The 21,965-nt window shown below is 40.4% G+C and overlaps 1 protein-coding gene across 9 annotated transcripts; it reads left to right on the top strand.

The window, feature by feature from the left end:
* Positions 1 to 380: 380 nt before the first annotated feature.
* scube2 (signal peptide, CUB domain, EGF-like 2) lies at positions 381 to 21,674 on the top strand. Of its 9 annotated transcripts, none has more exons than XM_030415404.1 (23): positions 381 to 1,010; positions 1,500 to 1,619; positions 1,985 to 2,110; positions 2,509 to 2,643; positions 3,468 to 3,593; positions 3,721 to 3,837; positions 4,611 to 4,715; positions 5,770 to 5,886; positions 5,999 to 6,121; positions 6,710 to 6,826; positions 6,978 to 7,100; positions 7,400 to 7,516; positions 8,973 to 9,062; positions 9,181 to 9,303; positions 9,965 to 10,132; positions 10,416 to 10,622; positions 15,746 to 15,916; positions 18,077 to 18,244; positions 19,203 to 19,364; positions 19,460 to 19,657; positions 19,884 to 20,036; positions 20,156 to 20,235; positions 20,517 to 21,674. In XM_030415404.1, the coding sequence occupies exons 1-23, from the start codon at positions 923 to 925 to the stop codon at positions 20,661 to 20,663; spliced, it is 3,081 nt and encodes a 1,026-aa protein (XP_030271264.1). In that variant the 5' UTR covers positions 381 to 922; the 3' UTR covers positions 20,664 to 21,674. The 9 variants fall into 9 exon arrangements, with proteins under 9 accessions (XP_030271264.1, XP_030271271.1, XP_030271267.1 ...); XM_030415411.1 differs by having other exon boundaries at positions 382 to 1,010; positions 1,503 to 1,619; positions 4,626 to 4,715; positions 10,419 to 10,622; XM_030415407.1 differs by having other exon boundaries at positions 382 to 1,010; positions 1,503 to 1,619.
* Positions 21,675 to 21,965: the final 291 nt, after the last annotated feature.

Below are 21,965 nucleotides of genomic sequence, written 5' to 3'. Positions count from 1 at the left end.
AACACTAAGGTAGGACATAAATGAGTCATGTTGAAGACCTTTGACTGCTTTGGGAGTAACTTGGGAAGGTAACGTCATGTGTCACCGCTTCTATTAAGAAGATTTTAAAGGCAACAAAATCTAACTTTTTAGGAGGGAAATACGGCGTTCTTCATTGTGTAATGCTGTTTTTCGTTGTGTATGTGTTCACTGAGAAATTCGTCATTTCCTTCATAGTGTCATGTTATATGACTGACAAAATGAACAAAACAAAAAGTTTTCTGTGGCTGAGTCGCTTTCGGAGCCGTTATAGAACCGATAAACGTGTGTTGCCTAGCAACCATGTTGTTTGGCTAACGGTAATTACGCTCCTCGGACTAGCTAGTTAGCTAGAAGTTAGCTATGAGCTAACCAGACGCCATTAACGGCATGATATGAGGTTGTGTTATGTGTTTTTGGTCTTTTTTTCACCGGTGTTTGCCATAGTAGACTTTAATACATACACCAAAGGCCATGTTTACAGAGCTGAGTCTTTAAATTAACTCAATTATGTCAGGTTCACAAAAGGAAATCCGACTAAAGCTTTCAGAATAAAACCCTTTTCAGTGCGATGAAGTTGTAATGTTTTACGCAAAGTCTCCCAACTTCCGGTTGTGCACTGGCTATCTGACCGACTTGACGCCCCTCTTCAAAAGCCTTTTTTTCCACTCTAATGTGTACGCGCACGCACCCTCTCATTCTCGCTCGCGGCAACACACACACACACACACAGACACACACACACACACACACACACTCACTCACTTACTCACTCCTTTCTCTTTTCAAAAGCCCCTTGTGAAGCAGATTGACAGGCTAGAATGAAAATGAGGCGGACGCTCGGTCACGACTTCAGTGCGTACGCGTCCTTTTGAGAAGACCTCTAAACTTGGATCATATCACCATGGGAGCTATTTGGGCTGCAAGGGACTTTTGTTTGTTTTTGCTCTTGTTAAATAGTCGCCAAAACACAGCGCTTCCAGAGATTCGAGGTGGGACTGTACTGAGTGTGTGTGCATGTGTGTGTGTGCATGTGTGTGTCTGTGTGTTGTGTTTTCCAGTCGTGGAGAGTGCTACTTTTACGCACGCTTTCAGGAGTGCGCTCTTGTAGTTTCCCGAGTGGTGATTTTAACTTTTTCTATTAGTTTGTATATGTGCAGCTTTATACAAATAACTGTTTAGGTGGGGAAATGATGTGCTCCTTAGTTTTTAAAACAAGTTTTGTTTTTTAACTTATTAACTTCAGGTTAGTTTTCATTAGATCTTTAAAATGACCTGCTGTAGGCTACAATTAGTATGGAAGGTTTATTTTTTGAGTGTTTGTGAGTTAAATCAGAGTTCTTTTGCTCACCATCTTTAGTACATTCTTACAAGACATGACACTTAGAAAGCATATATGTTAAATGTCGTACTATTTGAATAATTAAACTATGTGAATGTGTTTTGGTAATCATGAAATATAAGACCCATATGGATTTCAGCAGATCCATGTGCAGAGGGAAGTGATGGCTGTCACATTGATGCTATTTGTCAGACTACCCAAGGCTCATACAAGTGCACGTGTAAAGCAGGCTTTAAAGGAGATGGAAAACACTGCGAAGGTAACGTGTCTCCTTTTTGTTGAGCTGTTTGTTTCACATTCATATCTGCTCACCAAAACCACCACATTGTCAAAGTATGATCATATCGTTTGTATGTTTAGCCTCATGTTTTGAAAAGGTTGTTTGTAAAACCGAATAACAGTTTGTAATTACCGTATAATAACTTTCTTTTATCGATTGTGGCATCTTTTCTAAATTCCTAGAATTTTCTCTTTTAAATCTTATTCCTCCATAAAAGAAATTAATATACAAGCTATATATCCTCCTAATGCATCCCAGTTCTTTTCTTACTGCTAAAGAATAACATTTTACATTGTAACTTTCTGATGAGTAGTTAGTTTCATATATGTGGTGTTACTTTACAGACATTGATGAATGCGACTTGGAGTATAATGGTGGCTGTGTACATGAGTGCAACAATATACCAGGCAACTACCGCTGCACTTGTTATGACGGATTCAATTTGGCACATGATGGACACAACTGTCTAGGTAAGCTCAGCTTTAAACCTCTCAGTAAATAAGCTTTTATGATAGATGGAGAGCTTGAATCATTGGCTCTAATTGTGAAGATTTCATTTTTGTGTGGGCTGCATGTGAAGTTTCTCACACTCACTCAGATGTCTTTTCTTGAACCCTAACTTTTCAAATGAAGCCTCATACAAACAGTTTTGGTTTTGTTCATGCAGTATTTGAAAGATTTATAAATATTTATGTCTGAAATTTGATTTGAAAAAAGCTTTATTTTCATGTACAGTGTTTATAAACACTGCAGAAAACAGCCTTATTTGATTAACATAAGTTCAACGTTAATTTGTGAATATAAAACATAGTTTTCCCAGAGTTCAGTAAACACTGTTAATCAATGCAATTAATCCACTGTCCTGTAGATGTGGATGAATGCAAGTTCAACAATGGTGGGTGCCAACACACTTGTGTCAATACCATGGGCAGCTACGAGTGCCGCTGCAAAGAGGGCTTCTTCCTCAGTGACAACCAGCACACATGCATCCACCGCTCTGTGGGTGAGTGTACAACATGCACACTTTTCTGTAAACAGCAGCCATGCCCGTGTCTGCACCTGATATTCAAATTTAAATGTTATTTAAAATGTCTGGAGGAAGTGAAATTTATAAAACAGTTTATCAGTTTGTCTTACGCGTTGTTGTTTGCGAATGCTTATGTCTGCTAATTGCATTAAGCTGTGTAAAACAGAGAATTATGTATAACATGTTCTAATATTCACATACAAATCTAAGATTGACGGCACAATGAGGGATGACAGGTTCAAGCTGGCTCCCGTCACTGAGCTTTTATCTGCAGCAGCACCATGCTGTGGGAAAAGGATCTCTATGTCCCTGAGAACAAAATGAGTTAATAACTGCAATACTCAGGTCTACGTGGTCTATGTCACAGATTAGTCTGTGCCTTTGTTTTGTCTTCTTCACTGAAGTCAACTTAAATGCAAGTACTTTCCACTCCATTGGTTCCTGACAATCCTTTTAAATCCTGTGGACCTGTCTACTCAGCTGTGACCATCTATATAAATGGTGCTTCAACTCATCGGATTTTTGCGCTAGAGAGCATTATTTAGTATGTTGTAAATACTAGCAGAGTTTTTTTTTGTTTTTTTTTTACAGGAAATGAACTTTTAATCGACTTTCTGTTCCTCTCTGGAAGTGCTTAAGATAAAATAGCGGTCGATGCTTTTGGATTGTGTAAGGCGTGAGAACAATCAGTGTCTTTGAGGATGCCAGACTAATCTCTTAGTATGTGTGCCTTTGTGTGTAGCCGGTCAGTCACTGTAGGAGAGTTTCATTGTGTACCTCTCGCCCTCTTTCTATCCCAGAGGGCCTCAACTGTATGAATAAGGAGCACGGCTGCGCCCACATCTGCAAAGAGACACCCAAAGGGGGTGTGGCCTGTGAGTGTCGTCCAGGGTTCGAGCTGGCCAGGAACCAGAGAGGCTGCATCTGTACGTGCTCAACAGCATGAAGCTGACTTCACACTACACGCCTACCTAAGAGTCACACACACACACAGCTGGCTTTAAACATTGCACTGATTTAATGTCTCATGGTTGCATGTTGTTGACCCTGTAGTAACTTGTAACCACGGCAACGGAGGCTGCCAGCACACCTGTGAGGACACAGAGAACGGCCCCATATGCAGGTGTCACGTCAGGTACACGCTGCAACCTGACAAGCGGTCGTGTGTAGGTAAGCACACTGTTTGTAGACTGAGTTGTTGCTTGACATGTAAGACACGATGGTGCACTCAGACGTTTGTATGTTGTGCACTAATACTCTCTACATTTATATCGTTTTCTTATATTTATACTCACATCCATTTTTACAGCTCCCCTTTTAAAATATTGTAATTCTCTTTGAGGGTATAGCCATATCTCATCCTGAGCTACTTGTAGTTCAGTTACTTGAAACTCATTTTTTAAAATGTTTTTTACATACAGAATGTATAAACAGAATGAGGCTGATACACGTCTTATTTATGTTTTTTGGTTCTTGTTTTTAATGTAATTTCTGTTCAGAAAATAACAAAAATACATATCAGCTGCACATTCCAGGAGCGGCTTGGACTTTGTTTCTTTACTGTTACAAAGGCAATCTTGATGAAACGGGGAAAAAAAACAGAGCAACTGGAAACATCTCTGTGTCAGTTATCCTGTTGGGCTGTGTGCATTTTTTCACATAATGGTTATGAAGGATAAGGATCAGATATTGAGTAATATCTCTCCCTTCAACAGCAGCAATGTCTGTGAGGTCCAGGCGTATCATTGCGATGTTGTCTCGAGATTCACTTTGCTGATCTGGTGTGTTATCTGGCTCACACCAAGCCACTACAAGCTGAATATCTCAAGTGTAAACATGCATCTGCTTACTGAAAGGGACCAACGCAAACACCCAGAGCTGTAGTCACGCTGCTTGTAAATGTAGTGACTGTGTGTGTCAGTTCTTACTCTATTGATGATTAGTTTTGTGTGTCACAGAGCGAGATGAAGCCACCACCGAGTCGTCAGACCACAATGCCACGTCTTTCACAGAGGTGGACAAACGAGTGAAACGAAGATTGTTAATGGGTAATAATCTCACTTCTACATTCACAGGCTGACAGCCCGAGTTTGTGTTATGGCTGACAGTGCGCTGCCAGGAACCACTCAGGAGAGAGAACTAATGTCTAGTAAACCGATGCATTCCTTGGACTTTTAAGCAAACTGTGAAATGACCAGGCACTCGCTGTCTCGCCCCGGTTTCCCCCGTAGAAGATATGCATTTGTGACAGTGTGGTACATTTCACGTTTTCCTTCCATTTGGGAAGAGCAGAGTGTGAATCTTTTCTTGTATAGCTAGTATTTATCAGTTGTGTGATTTTGGGTCACTCGATACATGTAAAACATTATATCTTTGGCACTTTACCAAGTACAAGTCTTGTGCTGTGTTATTAATAATACATGTTGTTATGGTAAGATTAGATGTACCTAACCTGTGTAGGGGTGTACTCTACATCCATACATTCAGCTGTGCACAATAAAAACTATGCATTAGAGCAGGCCTACTCAACAACTTTTTTATGACAACTTTTTTCTCTTCTTTGGTAAGGGTTAGGCTTGGTCTATTGGAGCAGTCTTACGATTGAAAAAGAAACATTAAATATACAAAAGGGCCGGAAAAAAACAAGCACCTTTTTTTGTCTTAGAAGTTTGTTATCAAGTTGATTCTTGTAAATTCCCTCTGCTTAAACAACCTGGGTTGAAACTGTTTAATGAAAGTGTATTTGTGTGCTCCTCCACAGACATAACTAATGAATTAGGCAACTTTGCCTATTACAACGATAATCAAAGCCCACAGGTGGCCTGTTGAACAAGTCTGCATTAGAGCTTTATTTATCTGTGTTTAAAACAGTAATAATTACTTTTTATGTTATCTATATTTTTATGGCCTAAAGTGTTGAAAACAGTTTGGACAACAATTCAAATTCTATTAAAGAAACAGTACATTTATAAAAAATACATTGTTTCTTTAGCCCAGGTGTTTTAAGGGCACAGTGTTCAGAAAATATCTCACATTGAGGAATAACAGCATTTTTCACAACGTGGAAGGCCATTCATATACATTCACATTGTGTAATTTTAGAAACCTGTGCGGTGAACAATGGGGGGTGCGACTGCACCTGTAAGGACACATCCACAGGTGTGCGCTGCAGCTGCCCTATTGGCTTCACACTGCAGCCGGATGGAAAAACATGCAAAGGTCAGACTGTCTGTCCACAAAAAAAACCCCTTCTCATTGAAACTATGATTTATCTCAGTGGAATTGTATAGAAAGTCTTTTTAAAGTGCCGTGATCTCACCTGTTTCCACAGATATTGACGAGTGTGAGCATCACAATGGCGGTTGCGAGCACTTCTGCAGGAACACCATCGGCAGCTTTGAGTGTAACTGCAGAAAAGGCTTCAAGCTGCTGACAGATGAACGCTCTTGTCAAGGTAGGAACGGATCTTGTATTGCTCATTCAAACGCTGCACAGTCAACACAACACTAGCAGACATTTGTGATGTCAGTTGCTTTTTTGTAGAACCTGTCTTATGAGTTTAAAAGTCCTGACTTTTAATTTTGTGACTATGAAGTTGCATGATTGAAATTGCAGATAAAAAAGTCTGGTATTTCATACTTAACTGATCAGAAAACATTTATACTTCACCGGGACTTGGGATTGAGCTGTTTTTCATTTATATATTGTGTGTTAAAAGACCTGTCACTTTGTTTTGTGTGTATTGGTTTTCAGTGACAGGCCTACACTTTTGTTAACCTTTGGATTGCAGTCTATGGTTTTATGCACTCTGTTATGACGCAAATATGGTTACATTTAAAGCATCTCAATGAAACACTGCCTTCTTTTTATCTATTTTTACACCCTAAAGACAATACTATTTAACCTGATGAAGCACACTGTACACGTTACATTTCACGGAGTTGGAAAATTCAGGATCAAATGTGTCTGATGGTGGGAAATCCCTCCCAAATGATTTTGCAACTGACTGCCCTGCTATTATGTCATCTGATTCTGATTACAGATATAGATGAGTGTTTTTTTGAGCGGACATGTGATCACACATGTGTGAACTCCCCTGGTGGTTTTCAGTGTCTGTGCAACAAAGGCTACACCATGTATGGACTGGCCCACTGTGGAGGTGAGTCTACATCAGGTGAAGGGAGATACACGAGATGCTCAATTTAGAGGGTTGTTTGCCAAAAAGCATACAACAGTGAGAACTTGCTCACTGATGTGTTGGAAAAAATGAACCCTGTATTTATAATAATGTTTTTCCCTTTTCATCTCAGATATAAATGAATGCAGTGTGAACAATGGCGGTTGTGAGCATGGTTGTGAGAACACCTTGGGTGGATTTGAGTGCTTTTGCCATCCAGGCTATAAGCTTCACTGGAACAAAAAGGACTGTACTGGTAAGGCGATGCCTCATCTGGCTCATCTGTTGAGTACTGTTGTCCTTGGAAATTGTGTGACATCCCACGTTTAGGACTAAAATTTGGGGGACAAAAACAGGAGATACTTTGAATTCTGCTCTCTTTTTTCTCTTCAATTCTCTGTCACCTGGTTTTCTTGTGCTTGTGTAAAACATCCAAAATGCGACAATGATGTTTTAGGATGTTTTATGTCTCATCTTCATGTGACTCTTGCTCCTTGTTACAAACAAAGGTTGTTCCTTATTTTACCTTGGAGTTTTATTGCTGTTTCTATCTAGAGGCAGAGGGTTTGCCAGCTGCAACCCCCCCCTCTAAACCTACCCTGAACTGTAGTAAGCAGGCGGGTGGGGACCGCTGCTTCCTGACGTGCCAGTCCCAAGTTCATATCAGCAGTGGTGAGTTGGTTGAGCCAGATGTCTATATAACAGGATTTATCTGCCATAATTACCTGATATAATAAGAACCTGTTCAGTGATTGTTTTAACTATATTTCCATGAGAGAAATAAGGCAGAGGACTTTGGTTCTGTTTACCGGAATCTCATGTTGAGTGTTCAAGGTTTGCAAAAACTTTATTAACACCTGTGCTGTATTGTAAAATCTCTTCATCTGCAGCTTCATCGTCTTTTTATGTGTTTGTGTTTTTGTTTATTTCACTCTCATGAAACAAAGCTCTCCTGCACACTTTAAGTAAATAACTTAGTTCTTAGTCGCTCCTGCATATGTTCCTGTTGTTATTATCCATCAAATGGATAAAAGCATAACTATGTTCACACTGCTCATTCAGAGCTTTAAGTCAGTTTTATCACAGGTTCTGCATATAAAAAGTCCCGAAAAATGTCCAAATCTAGATTTAGATGAACGTTAACTGCGCAACAATTTGGCCTTCCTTGGCAAATATTTGTGGCCTCTTTAGTTTGAAAGCCTTCCAGCTGTTCAAAGGTCTTTATCGGTCCTCAAAAAAACATCTGTTAATTATTTTTCTATTTACACTCTTAGCTTTTTCGCACACATCTCCATGGTCAGTAAATGAAATATAGGATTACACCTGTTTTTCGCTGCAAAATGCCGTGATTAATATTATAATGAATGGCTGTAACTTGCTTAGAAAAGGTCAAATACAGACAAAATTCATATGGAAATCTAAAAGGTTCTGAGGTTCTGTCTGAGTTGAGTTTTCTTTTGGACTTTGAATAATCCAGACTGATTCAGAGGATGTATGGCACTGGATGCTGACTGCTAGAATAGGTTAGGGCAGCTGCCCCAAAAGTTTCTTAAACTCCAATCACACGAAAATGGAATTGCACCAAAACATTAACAAAAACTAATAGCAGTCATTCAGTGAGGACATGGCTGCAGGAAGGCTGCAAAACATCTTGACTAATCCAGTTAGCTGTTGACTTTACCACTCATTTTATACTTGATTTTTGGCACACATGTTAGTTTTAAACAATGTAAGGGGTGAATGGACTTCCACAGAGCTCTGACAAAGCAACGCAAACAATAAGGCTCCTATTTGTACAGTGAATAATAAGAACTGTGACTTCTACAACATGTTTGATGCAGTCAGTTGACATGATTTGACACACCTCAGTCAAGCATACCATTGTGTTGAGACCCAAACAGCATGGTGTAGTTCAGGTCAGGTATCCTTTGATGCAACACAGCTAAAGCAATATGTCAGTAAGTCAAGTTGTTCTACATCTTGTTGTGTGAACAGCCGTCAGCAACAATCTGCAGGGTGACTCTTCTTGTTCCTACATGCTGCCTGTTTGCTCTCACTAGCTTGGCTTTTGTGGCCCTAACTTTTGTCTGTATTGGTCTGTGTGTCACGGCCTCTTGTGTGTTTTCAGGGACGGAGGATTCCTACACGGTGACCTGTGGAATGCCTCTGCCCTGCCTGGCTGACGCACAAAAGAACAGCAGCGGCTCGCATTGCTTAGGCAAGTACAAAACATCACAGATTTACATCTATCTTTCCGCTCTGCCACACAAAACAGGAACAACTCAGTTTTTTCTTATTTTCAGAGGTAGATCATTTTCTGTTCTTCTGTCCTGTAGGTCCAGAAATGGCCAGTGTCCCACGCATTAAGACCACAGCCACGTTTAAGTCTGGCACTGCAAAATGCAACTTGAAGCGAAGTCAGGAGAAACTGAAGGAGAGCTTAAACTCAGCAAACTCAGGTACAGAGGTTGCCACACAACAGGCATAACACCGCCTCCAAACACAAGATTTAGATTACAGATAGATGAGGATTAAAATTACAGCTCCTTCATGTTGCTGGTTAAAGAACATTTTGGGTTTACAGAGAGCTGCCAGCATCTAAAGCCACAACCTTTAGAAGACAAAGCAGACCTGAAGGCTGCTTCAAAGTAAACCAAAAACCAAAGGCAAATGTGAAAGAAATTTGTGGGGAAAGTGATGTGGTTTGGAGTGTCTTGAACGTCTCAGCGTAGCACTTTGTCTGGCAGTGACAGGGGAGGATGTAATTAGCCATAGCATGGCTTTCAGTTGGGTCTGACCTAGCCATCAATCAAACAGGGTTCCGATTGTAGGATTATTTTGCTTCTCCGGAGGGTTTCGGCATGGTCTTTAACATCCCTCACAGTCACTGAAAGGGCACATAATTGTTTCGAATAAAGGAAATTGTCAGTGGGACATAACATCCTTTTTATCCTTTTTTTAGTCTACATGACAAAAATGATCAAATTAGCTACATTGGTTTAAGCCAGGAGTGTTTTAAAAATATTTTTCATTCCGTCTATGATTTTCTTTAACAGTTGTGCGATTGTGTGTGTTGTGTTGTGTGTTGTTGGGGGGGATGGTTGTCTCCCATGTCCACAGATAGCAGGTTCCTCTTCACTGAAAACGTCCAGTTCAGCTACGTTAGCCTGCGCTGCACCTCGTCCGGACAGCGGACACGCAGCCGCCACGGTAGGAAGGCCGGCGAGGAGGATGGCTCCTCGATAACAGCTGAGTTTGAGCTGGATGTGAACCTAGAGGAGGTAACAGGTTGGTCTCTCTGCGCTCCCTCTCTGCCTGCCTGCGAAATTCGCTTGTTGCTCTCCATCTTTCTTTCACTGCTGTCTGTTCATCAAAACATTAAAGTATCTCCTGTTTTGACTTTGCCGTGGTCGTTGGCTATAGGCTGGGACTCTTTAGGTGTTTTTGTTTTATTTCCTTGAATGAAGTGGTGTCTAGGTAAGCATGTGAGCATCCAAGCATGAAATTACAATAGGCGTGGGAAATGACATTTTGCTGTGGAAACAGTTGTGGTATCAAGTGCCTCTCTCAGCAGAGAGCTGTGACCTGAACTGTGTGCGCCGACGTTCGGAGAAGAGGCTCAGGAAGACCATCAGGACCTTGAGGAAGTCCATCAACCGGGAACAGTTCCACCTCCACTTTGCCGGGTCTGACTACGAGCTTGGCAAGAGTCTGGGCCAGCCAGCAGAGCTTCCAGGACACTGTGTGGCAGGACAGGTGCTGATGGGCAGGAAATGTGGTGAGTTTGGTTTTTTGTGTTTACTTTTTATGCAATGCAGAAACTAATCTAAACGTCAGGTGATGCCATATCGAGCCAGGCATCTCCTTTACTGGAAATACTGATGGTTTTTCATCTCCCACGAGCGCAGATCCAACTGCTTTTGTTGAACCTAACACAAGGCAGCAGTGGCTCTGACTAGGCCTTAAACACACAGTAGACTCATAGTCACGTCTTTAAGCAATTGAAATGGTCCATGCCAGTAAGATATATTTAGACAAGCTGGTTTAATGATTGGATTTGGAGCAGGTGTTGGCCAGATGAGTGCCATATTTGGTTTGCAGACATGCTGTAATGAGCTAGTTGGAGGGGAGAGCGAGCTGAATGGAAGAACAGAGAGACTGTTGTTGGCCCTCCAAGCTGTGAGATCTTCCAGCATCTCCACGGGATAAGAGTGTAACATGAGGGCTCATGGCAGGTCTCCTGGTAGCTTTTGCCTCCCCGTTGGGTTTTATATACAACCTGTGATGGAGAAAATGTTCATTAAATAAGACCGCACACTGTCAGTGTTGGATGGCTGGAGGCTGTCATGTGTTTTCTCTGGCTGTTGGGAGCGTGCGCCCCTAATTTCGGGCCTCACAGTAAGTTTGCTGCCTGCTGCACGCCGTCTTAATATCAGTGAGAGGAAACAGGGGCCTGTCTTCTGTTGAGATGTCTAAATATTTGGTCAAATGTTATGCTTTTTGTTCAGTATATGCACAGGTTTACCAGCGATGTTGAAGATGTTTGACCCGGATATTTAGTTAACCTCACACAGCTCCTCCAGAGTGTTTAAAGTTTTTGTTTTCCCTCTTCGGAACCACTCAAGAATAGGGACGATTTAGGGTCTTTGCACTTTAACGAGAGACCAAAACTACAGCTATCCTGTATCTATCCTGAGATAATGTGGCATATATCTCTTCGTAACACCATATTTGTATTAACATCATAATCATTTCTGCTGTTGAGTTGTGCTGACATGATTTAAACCCAATATGCTTGGGCTCATTATTTCTACCTTTCAGTAACACAGGTCTTAAGTGTGTTTATTCCTTAACTCCCCCGCTACACTTTCAGGTCAACATTAAGCACTCTATTGGCCATGGCAGGGGTGTAGACATGTAATTTGGGAGAGGAGAGGAGGGGAGGCGGAGGGCTGAAAGGCATTCTTCTTAACCTCCAGCTCTTTAAAGGAGCTATATTTTTCCCCTCCTCCCCCAACTCCCACTCTGGCTTAGCTCAGAGTGCAGTTTAGTCCTTTTCAGTTTGCCCACTCCATTGAAAAACCCCATTTGGGGCTTGTTCTCACTGCCTCGGAGGGATGACAACACAGACTCCTGAGCATTTGGAGAGAATATGCTTTCACCTCTGAATCCTTTCAAGTATTTCTCCTCGGATTTTGATTCATTTTGGTTAGCGGTCGCAACGATTTATATTCCAAGACATACTTTTGTTAAAATTAATTGTATCGATGATTTAGTTTATAAATTATGTAAGTATTTTGTTGTTCAGATGTTTATTGGTTCTGTCGAACTTTTCCAGAATACATATTTATCTAAAAAGTAAAACAAGCGCAACAACGTCAACAATCATAATGATGCAGTGATACCGTCAACGGTGCGTGCCCACGTCTATTTGACTGTTGTTTGCGTGTTTGTTTTAACATTGAAGATGTTTAGGAAGTGCTGTTGATTCAAGCTGGCAGTTTGAGTGCTGTGTCCCCCCTGCCCCCCAGCTGGGGCCACTTTGCATGACCCCCAGCCACTAAACTGCTAAAGAGAATTGACTTCAGCCACACCATGGGAATCAATTAGCATCAGTTGTTTGGGCCTCCGCTTGATGGGCGCGAGCAGCGATTGGGCCGAGCAGAATGGGGGGATTCAGAAACCTGACCCCTTTTATTGGGTTCAGCTCCTTACCACTGTGATACCGTAGTGTTTTCCTATGTCATCAAGTAGGCAAAGACTGGGGACTTGAATAGAGGTGAAAGGTCTTTTAAACCTCTTTGGGGCCATCAATTCGAGGACTCTATAGAAGCGTTCTTTGCATTTGAAAGGCTTCAAGGTTTTTTCTGTCTTTCACTCTCACTCTCTCTCCTCTCTCACTGCTTCCCTCTGTCAAATAAAAGCTGTTAGAGGACAATGCAATGATGGCTCCTCATGGTCTTTCAGAATAAACAATAGGTTTCAAAAAATAAACTGCTCTTGAGAGAATTACATTTTCTTTCTTTAGGGGGAAAATCGAACAATTTGCTGAGCCACGTATAATGGATCTACGTTAAAGCTTTTGTGTGTCGGGCTTTTAGAGATAGTGGTTTCTGCGCTTACAGGCGGCTTAAAGGCTACAACTGACTGACAGAGGAGCATTTTGTGCTAAAGGCCTAGGATTTAATTGATTTATTCTTGTGTGAGATCAGCTTCAGTTTTTAAGTTCTAGACAGACGCAGTAATTCCCAAATTAATTACAGGCATCAGTCTGAATGGGTGGAACCAAAGCAAAGCGGCGTGCTGGCCCCCTTTAATCAAGCCTTTGCACTTTTGTGAGATAAGAGGGAAATACTCTCTTTGATTTGCTTCTGTGTTTGCTTTTAAAAGAGGTGAGGGTGCTTATGGTGGTGTTAAAAGTTCCTCCCTGGTGCACAGTGGTGTTGTGTGAATTATAATGTGTCAGATGTGGAGAGGGTAGGTGCTCTTTTGTCTCAATGATTTTGGCTGAATTAGGGTTGGCTTGTGAAAGCATTTCAACAACCTAATGATGGATGTTTAACACATATATGTACCCCTACGCATTTGTTTACAGTATGTGTGTGAGTGTCTTGACTTGTAGCAAAACTAATGTGAAAGACAGCATCATGAAGACCTTTATTTTGCCAAAATGCTATATGTCTGTATAAGCAGCCGTTTGGAGTCTGGCCAAAAAATGACTCTCCTGACTTTGTGAAATAGTGATAATAAATCTAAATTAAATTATTATTACAACTAATACAAATCAATCAAACTAGCAACAATTAGCAGTTACCAAGATAAGAGCTACATTTGCTCGTGTTGGATGGTGTGCCTTGTCCACTTGTAGACTCAACCATTTTCATATTCTCGATTACCAGGCTCTTCTTGGTCTGCTTGCATCCTTCTCCTACAATAAACTGTCCCTTAAGTTGGAATCAGTTACAAATTTGCCTGAATCATATTCGAAATGACTTTGAAGAAAGGACATCTGGCTATAGATGTCAATGAATGTTTTGATAGTTTATGCCAAAGCAATTTGTTATGTGTCTTTTATGCCTGCAACCATGTAATTGTGCTGCTGCCCAACTTGGCTGGGACTCTCTTGAAAAAGAGATTTTTTATCCATATGACTCTTAAATAGATACAATTAACATCAACATTAACATTAACAATACATTTGTTATTAAAATGTTAATCCATACTGTCATTTTATAACTGAGCTAGCCAAGGTAAAAAGCTTATTTTCCCTACATTCTTTGATTTAAATGGGCAAAAGACTACATGTAACATCAATAATGAGCAAAGCTGTTTAGTTTAATAATAGGCCTGACACTGTTTAGTGACAAGAATCAGATTAAACACTAATGAAATGAGAAACAAACTGATGGACATTACTAATAAACACACAAGTATAAGCTCTATGTCTTTTAAGACTCTATAAAGGTAGTTTTGTGTTGAAAATGAACATAGGACTATCAACATGTTTCTAGTTTTAACAGCTTTACTGTACATTACCTGGTTTATATTTTCTCAATTTAGATATAAGCACACAACAGTCGCTGTATCTTGTGAATATTTATGATTAGTTGTCTCTTACAAGTTGTAGTTCTGGTTACTCGTCCTAAACATCTCAAATTAATTTGTTAGTGTGAGGAGTGTTCATTTTTTGTAGTAGTTTAGAGTTTTTACAGTTTATTGTCACACTGTAATTATATAAATTTTTCACAAGTTTTTGATAACGGCATTTGAGGGATCATTGAAAAAAATGTGTGTTTATGTATTTGTTCTGTGTATTTTAGAATATCGTCCGATCTATCAACTTCATGATTGTTTTTAACCCCAATATCGGCCCCGGCCCCAAAAATCCAGTATCTGTCGCACTAGTGTTTTTCATCTGTCTGAGGAAAATCTCACACATGTAAAGGTGGTCAGATAGAAGACTCCAGATAACTTGTCATGTATTTTCAGAAGATGCCTCAAATAAAAGCCAAAATAGCATCTTCAACTTTATCATAAAATATAGGTGAATAGGATTCACTTCTACTTCTAAACTGTGCAGTTACGTACATACTTATGCAGACCGTGCTGCTTGTAGCAGAGTGTTTAACTCTATCAAGGTCAGAGATACTTATAATATTCATTATAACTCTGTCTCTGTCAAATCTGTCAACAGATTGATAAATTGTTCCGGCCTGGCTCCTGCCTTTAATGTGTTAAGGATACACTTCAGTGTGTTTATCTGTTTCAAGTACCTACACGGTTGTGTTTGATTAAACTTGAGAGGCAGCTGATGAAGTCTGGGTCTTTACTTTAATGGTTTTGTCATGCAGCTGCTGTATTTGTGGTGTAAATCTACAGTGTGGTTAGGACTGTCTGGTTATGTCTAGCCACAGGGCATCCTGTGATATTTGTTGATTCATGTCTGCATTTTACATTGTCTATCTCACCTAGTGTTTGTAGGCGGACGACCTCTGACACTGATCTGTCTGCTAAATTAGTGTAAATTACATGTTCAGTCACACCAGACTGTTTTGGGTCTCTTAGCTGTTTGTTTTCAGTCTCCGTGAGGGAAATGATTGATTTCACCAGCTTGAATAATTACATTTGTTTCAACTTGATTGCAGATCACAGTGGCCTTTTTGAGAGAATAATAGATGTGTTTAAGTATCTACAGAACATTATTTTTTTCAAACTCACCACAGCAGTAAAACAAACGATAAGCTCTCACAGATGTGATAAACAATCACAAGTTTGGCAGCTCCTTTAAGAAACACTGTAGACCAAGTTTAATTTTGCTCTTTGTATAGTGGATGTATTTGTGAGGTTTTCGCATTAATAATCTTGATTTTAAATTTGTGTCATTCCCCACCTGTCTCTTAGTGAGTTGCAGTGTTGGGTCTTACTACGATGCAGATCAGGGACTGTGTGTGTTGTGTCCAGCTGGAACATATCAGGATGAGGAGGGACAGACGTCTTGTGAGGTCTGTCCTGCACCTGAAGGAAGGGACGTGTCCAAGGTGGTCGGAGCTCGAAACATGTCAGAGTGTGGAGGTAAGGCGGTCAAGTCAGTATTGTTTCTGTAACTCAGAATCACAAAAATGCCTCGAATGGCTTTATGATGTATACAGAGAAAAACTTTAATGGGGAACAAAAGGCAGTGTGTTAGACAAACCCGAACAATTATCACGTTTTATTTAGATACAACAAATATGCGTGTAGCAATTCCAACTGAATATTCTCATAAGAACCTATGTTTAGCTGTTTTGCCTTTATTTAATAGTTGACATTAAAGAAACAAACTGATAAACAGAGCAAGGAGGGAGACATGCAACTTAGGCCCTCTGTTTCCAATGTGTGACACGCGTCTTAGACGAGGCTACAAAGACGTCCCAGTATTTGGATTTTTTGAATAAACAGGTTTGCCTTTATCTATGTAGTTCCGGACGCCATGACAAACACTTAGCATCCTTAGTTGTTTTTTAACCCATCTATATAAGCTATGTGTATTTATAGAAAAAAAAACAAAAAACAACAAAATTATTGACAAAATTGTCAGTTGTGTCAATGCGACTCCCCCTGCTGATTTTGAAACAGAATCGTTCGTAAATTCAGAAAAGATTTAGCACTATCCTTAAGTTTTGCTCTTATGTTGGTGCCTTGATTTATAAATGTGTTCTTCTTTTTTTGAAGCATTCATTAATTCAAACCTAATTACAGACTCGGGGTCCGGATACATGACAGGACATTCCGCAGAATAAAGTACATACAGAGGCACAAAGATTTTGACAGATGAAAACTTTGTTGTTTTTCAGCCTGTCTTTAGCTGTTGTGTGGTTAAATTAATCATTTCTTCTTTTATAAAAAAAATTCCCCCTCTTGCATTTTTAACAGCTCCCTCAGGCACTTCATCCTGGAGCCAGGCCTGATCTGTATAAACAATACCAGCTGATGTAACCCAGTCCATATACTGTCACTCTTGAAGGAAGATACTGATGTAAAATAAATCCATATTATGAAATCAGTCCTCTTCCTATAATTTACAGACACACATTATTTAAGGTCACTGGCCCCCTAAATGTGAGAACTGGGCACATCCACTGTTCACCTACCTTAGCTGTAAGTAGTTGTGATGGCTCTTTGTAAGCGATCAATGGTCTGCACAGTTTTTTACCACCGGACTTATGAGCACTACAAATATAAATCAAGTAAAGAAACAATTAAAGACATTTGTTTATCAGGTGCTGTCAGGTGGATTTTGTTAATAAAGGACAGACCAGACCATGTGATTCTCCTGTTTCCAGTCAGCTAAACTAAGCTAAGCCAAGCTAAGCTAAGCTAGGTGGCTGCTGGCTGTAGCTTCATATTTACCATGAGAGAGGCATCAATCCTCTCTAAGTGTATTTCCCAAAATGTCTAACTCTCGCTTTGACAATCATAGAGATGTTTGCTTTTATGGTTTGATGATTTAAAAATAAATCTTCATATTTAGCTTTTATTTCACCCTGTCTGTAATGACAATAGTTTAGATTGTGCAGCCCTTTAAACAAACAGTATTTACATTGAAAAAGCATAAGCTAAAGAGTCAAATCTAGAGCAAATAAACAAAAAGCAGAAAAAGAAGCAAGGCACAGAAGGACACAAAATGTAGATAACAGTTTTGTGAATATGAGCCACACAGGAAGCGATGGTGCCTCGATAAAGATCTCTCCCCTCCAGATGCCCTGCTTTGTGTAAAGTCAAAAAACCCTGAGCTTAGATGTTGAAGATGTATTTGAATTCAAAAGGTGAACTCTCGAAATAAAAGCTGAAGGAGCCACCATGTTTTTGTCTCCTCCTGTGCTGTTATCGGAGTCACTTTAGTGGCTGAATCCCAGATCCCATCTCCTCTGTCAGACTAAACAACAAGAGCTATCAGCAAACTCCAACTGCACCCAGTTTGTATTCGTCACCTCTGAGTAACACTGTGAGATAAAACGTGGCGTCATTTCTTCAACATTTGCTTAAGCTTTGTAACAGACTCTTATCTTTTCATAGAAGGGGAGAGTAATCCCTCTTATATGTCACATTGAACATAACAAAAAAGTACCTTGAAATTAAACTTATCCAGGTGGTGCACCTCTAAAAGTTTTATAAGAGAGACAAAGTTCAGGAAACTGTTGCTGTGTCCAGCTGTTCACACTCTGTTTCGGTCAAATGCTTGTGTGATTTCAGGTCAGTGTTCCCCCGGTCATTACTCACATGATGGCTTCATCCCCTGCCTGCCCTGTCCACTGGGAATGTACCAGCCAGAAGTGGGACGCACCTCCTGCTTCCCATGTGGAGGGAACCTGGTCACTAAGCGCAGTGGTGCTTTTACCTTCCAGGAGTGTGAAACCAAAGGTGTGAACGTGAAAAACTCCACTTTAGTTTAGTTTGGTTTCTCATGTTTTAAGGGATTAGAATTTGTGTTTTTGGAACTGAAAAAGTTTCTGAAAACCTGTCAAACTGAGAGAAAGTGAAACATCTGTGGTTGTTTTGGTTAAAGGGGTATTTTTTCACTTGACATCAGGATAGTATCATGTGGTTGCTGAGACCATGGCTAGCTCCAGCTCTTTTGGAAGTTAACAGGAATTGTGCCGCCCTCTGCAGCTGTTGTAATGCCTGTACATGTAGGAGCTCAGTCTTCCCTCATTCTAATGCTGTATACAAAAGCTCCTTTGATGGTCCGACTGGGAAGTCATTCTTCTGACTATGGTGTATTCATGTACGTCATGTTGGAATATGGGAGCAACATGGATGCCGAAAATAAATTGTTTTGCATTTTATTACTCATTCACAGAGCATTAAAACAACAACATTAGAGCTGTTTCCAGTATATGAGTGACAACGAAGAGCTAGGGAAATAATACAATGACAATACTTGACTTTGGTAAAAGTTTCTTACCATCAACCCAATGTTTGCGTCCCCATATTGAGTGTCATATGACTTTTATACCAACGTTTTCTCAGATTTTCCTACATGAGAGCTCACGTGAATTTTCCCAGGCGGGAAAAAATATTTTCTGATATCACTGTAGGGTCCAATCCCAATTTCCACAGTCACAGACTTCAGTTAGTCCACAAGGGTTTAGGACTGTCCCAGTGTTAAATTGTAAATTGCATAAGGACTGTCTTGCAGACATTTTGAGCTCTTTACGGCCACTATCTGTAAGACTGCCTTTCTGCAAAGTTTTCCTGAACGAAAAGTCTCCTTAGCCACAGTTTACAACATTGTAAAGTTTCTGTGGCTAAGCCTGCAGTGAATATTAGAAGTATTTTATTATTTACAATCCTCTCTCTCTGTGCTTGGCCTCTGCAGTCCAGTGCTCTCCAGGACATTACTACAACACTAGCACACACCGCTGCATCCGCTGTCCCACGGGCATGTATCAAGGAGAGATTGGGCAGAATTACTGCGTCTCATGTCCTGGAAACACCACCACCGACTTCGATGGCTCAACTCACATCATGCAATGCAAAAGTACGTATGTCCGTCCAATTTGGAATTCAGTTCCAGGTATTTCACCTTGATGCACCCAGAACAAAAAACTAAATATTTGACACATCACTTCCCAGACCGACAGTGTGGAGGAGAACTGGGAGATTTTACTGGTTACATTGAGTCTCCCAACTACCCGGGGAACTACCCAGCCAATGTGGAGTGCACCTGGACCATCAACCCACCACCCAAACGCAGGATCCTTATTGTCGTCCCAGAAATCTTTCTGCCCATTGAGGACGAGTGCGGAGACTACTTAGTAATGAGAAAAAGCTGTAAGTGTTAACTGTGGGTGTGTTTCTACTTTTAACCAAAAATGTTCGGGTGGGATGTTTTGTTAAGGCAATAGTGGTAAGAATAAAGATTTTGATGAGCCTGATCACATTTTTAACTTAACATAACGTGTCATTATCTCATTCGTCTTTACTGGGATTACAGCTGACCATGAGTGTGTATGTTGACAGTTAATCATGGATGCTGCCCTGTGTGCTCATTTCACAGCTCTCTCCAATTCTGTGACGACCTACGAGACTTGTCAGACGTACGAACGTCCCATCGCTTTCACCTCCCGCTCCAAAAGGCTTTGGATACAGTTCAGGTCCAACGAGGGAAACAGTGGGAAAGGCTTCCAGGTCCCATATGTGACATATGATGGTAAGAGGAGGAATGTGAAGTCTTGTGCTGTAACTATGACGCTGCTGCCTCAGTGTGTTATTCTAATTTGATTTGAGTTGTTGTATTAGCGAGCTGTTTATGGCTTTTTTTTTTTTCAGAGGATTACCAGGAACTGATAGAAGACATAGTTAGAGATGGAAGATTATATGCTTCAGAGAATCACCAGGAAATCCTCAAGGTATGTACTTACATCTTTATTAGAGAGCAGACAGTTGAGAACTGATGGCAGGAGATGATGAGGGTCAAGAAAGGAAGGTCCCTGAACTAAACTGAGCCACTGGCATTACAATTATATAGTTCCCATCATTGATTATTCAGATCAGTACTACAGTATAGCCCCCACTTGTTAAATCCAGTTAGCATGTAGCGCCCCCTTTTGGACTATTGTGGAAATGCAGGCTGCTCCCATCATTATGTCCATGCTCTCCTTTGCATTAATGCAATATGTTTCCTCATCAGGACAAGAAGCTCATGAAGGCATTGTTCGATGTGCTGGCTCACCCACAGAACTTCTTCAACTACACAGCACAAGAATCAAGAGAGATGTTCCCTAAGTCCTTCATCCGCTTCCTGCGCTCCAAAGTCCTGAGATTCCTTCGCCCTTAGGATGGTCCAGTTTACTGCGGATCATTCATGAAAACCTACATTAGATCTGGCTGTAGTATCTGTTTTTATCCACTGACCCGTTTGAGAATATCCTGTAGTTTTCTGTTTTCACCTGCAGCGATACTAGAGAGGACTACAGCTGATAATACTGACCCTGAAGAGAAAGATGGAAAATTGATTGGCGTTGATCCTCACGGCCATCCTCAGACAGGGATCTGGACCTCTTCACTTTGTTTGGACATTTGGAAACATGTTTTATTTAGCAACAGAAGCGTGTAATGACTTTATACCCTCTGTAGATTTTAAAGTCACCATCTTAGTATTCAAATCCAAAGTGCTAGTCTGTCTGTATATTTGAATATCTCTAAATACCACATCAAGACTTTTGCTCATAGCATCAAATATGGTAGCTAAACAGATATATACTGAACGTCAGTGATACTGTATATAGAGTGTGTATCTAGTTTTAACATAGGCTACATTCACAGGTAGAGGTTAATTGACAGCGTGACTGCTAAATGTCAGAAGCAAATATAGCACAAATGTTTTCAAACATTAGCACTACTAACGAAAGTAGTGGCACCACAAGAGCAATTATTCTGCAGAATGTTTTGTATATGATGTAAAAAGTTTTAGGTGAAATGCTTAAGTATTGTAGCAACGACTTATGTTTTTAACAGTGTAGCATTGCTGCAATAGCTGATCGATCAAGTATTTGATGTGTGAACGTGCGCTACTGTTCTGAAAAACCTTCTCATTTTCCCAAAAAGTTACTCCAGCAAAAAATCATACCAGTATGAATCAATACAGTGTGTAACCAAAGAAAACTGTTCACTCTGCAGACACTCAGAGGATTGGAAGTGATGTTATTTGAGGGGACTGAGGTCAGAAAATAAATGAAAAGTCATGTAAAATAGAACTGAGCTATTCACCTGTCTTAGATGATACATGTATGTATATTTTTTATGGTTTTGTACATCTAATATGCTGTAAATAAAGATAGGAAACTTAGTTTGTGTTTTATATTCCCTTTTCAAGTATTCTTTCCCTTACGTTTCTGTGACACAAAACAACTTTTTAACTGTTTCATTCACATCTTCACATATCTTCACACGCACACACACACACACACACACACACACACACACACACACACACACACACACACACACACACACACACACAATTGCTGCCCTTTAAGACCAGTTAATGTATACATACTCATCAGCAAGCTCTTATGTCCTCTTGGTGTTTCCCGGAACCATAGTTTGGTAATCCGGCTGTTTACAATGTCGAATCTAT

The sequence above is a fragment of the Sparus aurata genome, chromosome 4 (genome assembly GCF_900880675.1).
Source record: "Sparus aurata chromosome 4, fSpaAur1.1, whole genome shotgun sequence".
Lineage (NCBI taxonomy): Eukaryota > Metazoa > Chordata > Actinopteri > Spariformes > Sparidae > Sparus > Sparus aurata.
Note: the sequence above shows the minus strand (reverse complement) of the source record. Positions and strands in the feature narration are given on the sequence as shown.

What these genes read in the sequence shown, in the direction of transcription:
- scube2 (XM_030415402.1), top strand. Translation starts at nt 1,050, where the DNA reads ATGTGTGTGTCTGTGTGTTGTGTTTTCCAGTCGTGGAGAGTGCTACTT. An exon ending in TGACAAGCGGTCGTGTGTAG is followed by an intron (nt 3,838 to 4,610) that starts GTAAGCACACTG and finishes ATTGATGATTAG; the next exon opens with TTTTGTGTGTCACAGAGCGA. An exon ending in CCAAGTTCATATCAGCAGTG is followed by an intron (nt 7,517 to 8,972) that starts GTGAGTTGGTTG and finishes GTGTGTTTTCAG; the next exon opens with GGACGGAGGATTCCTACACG.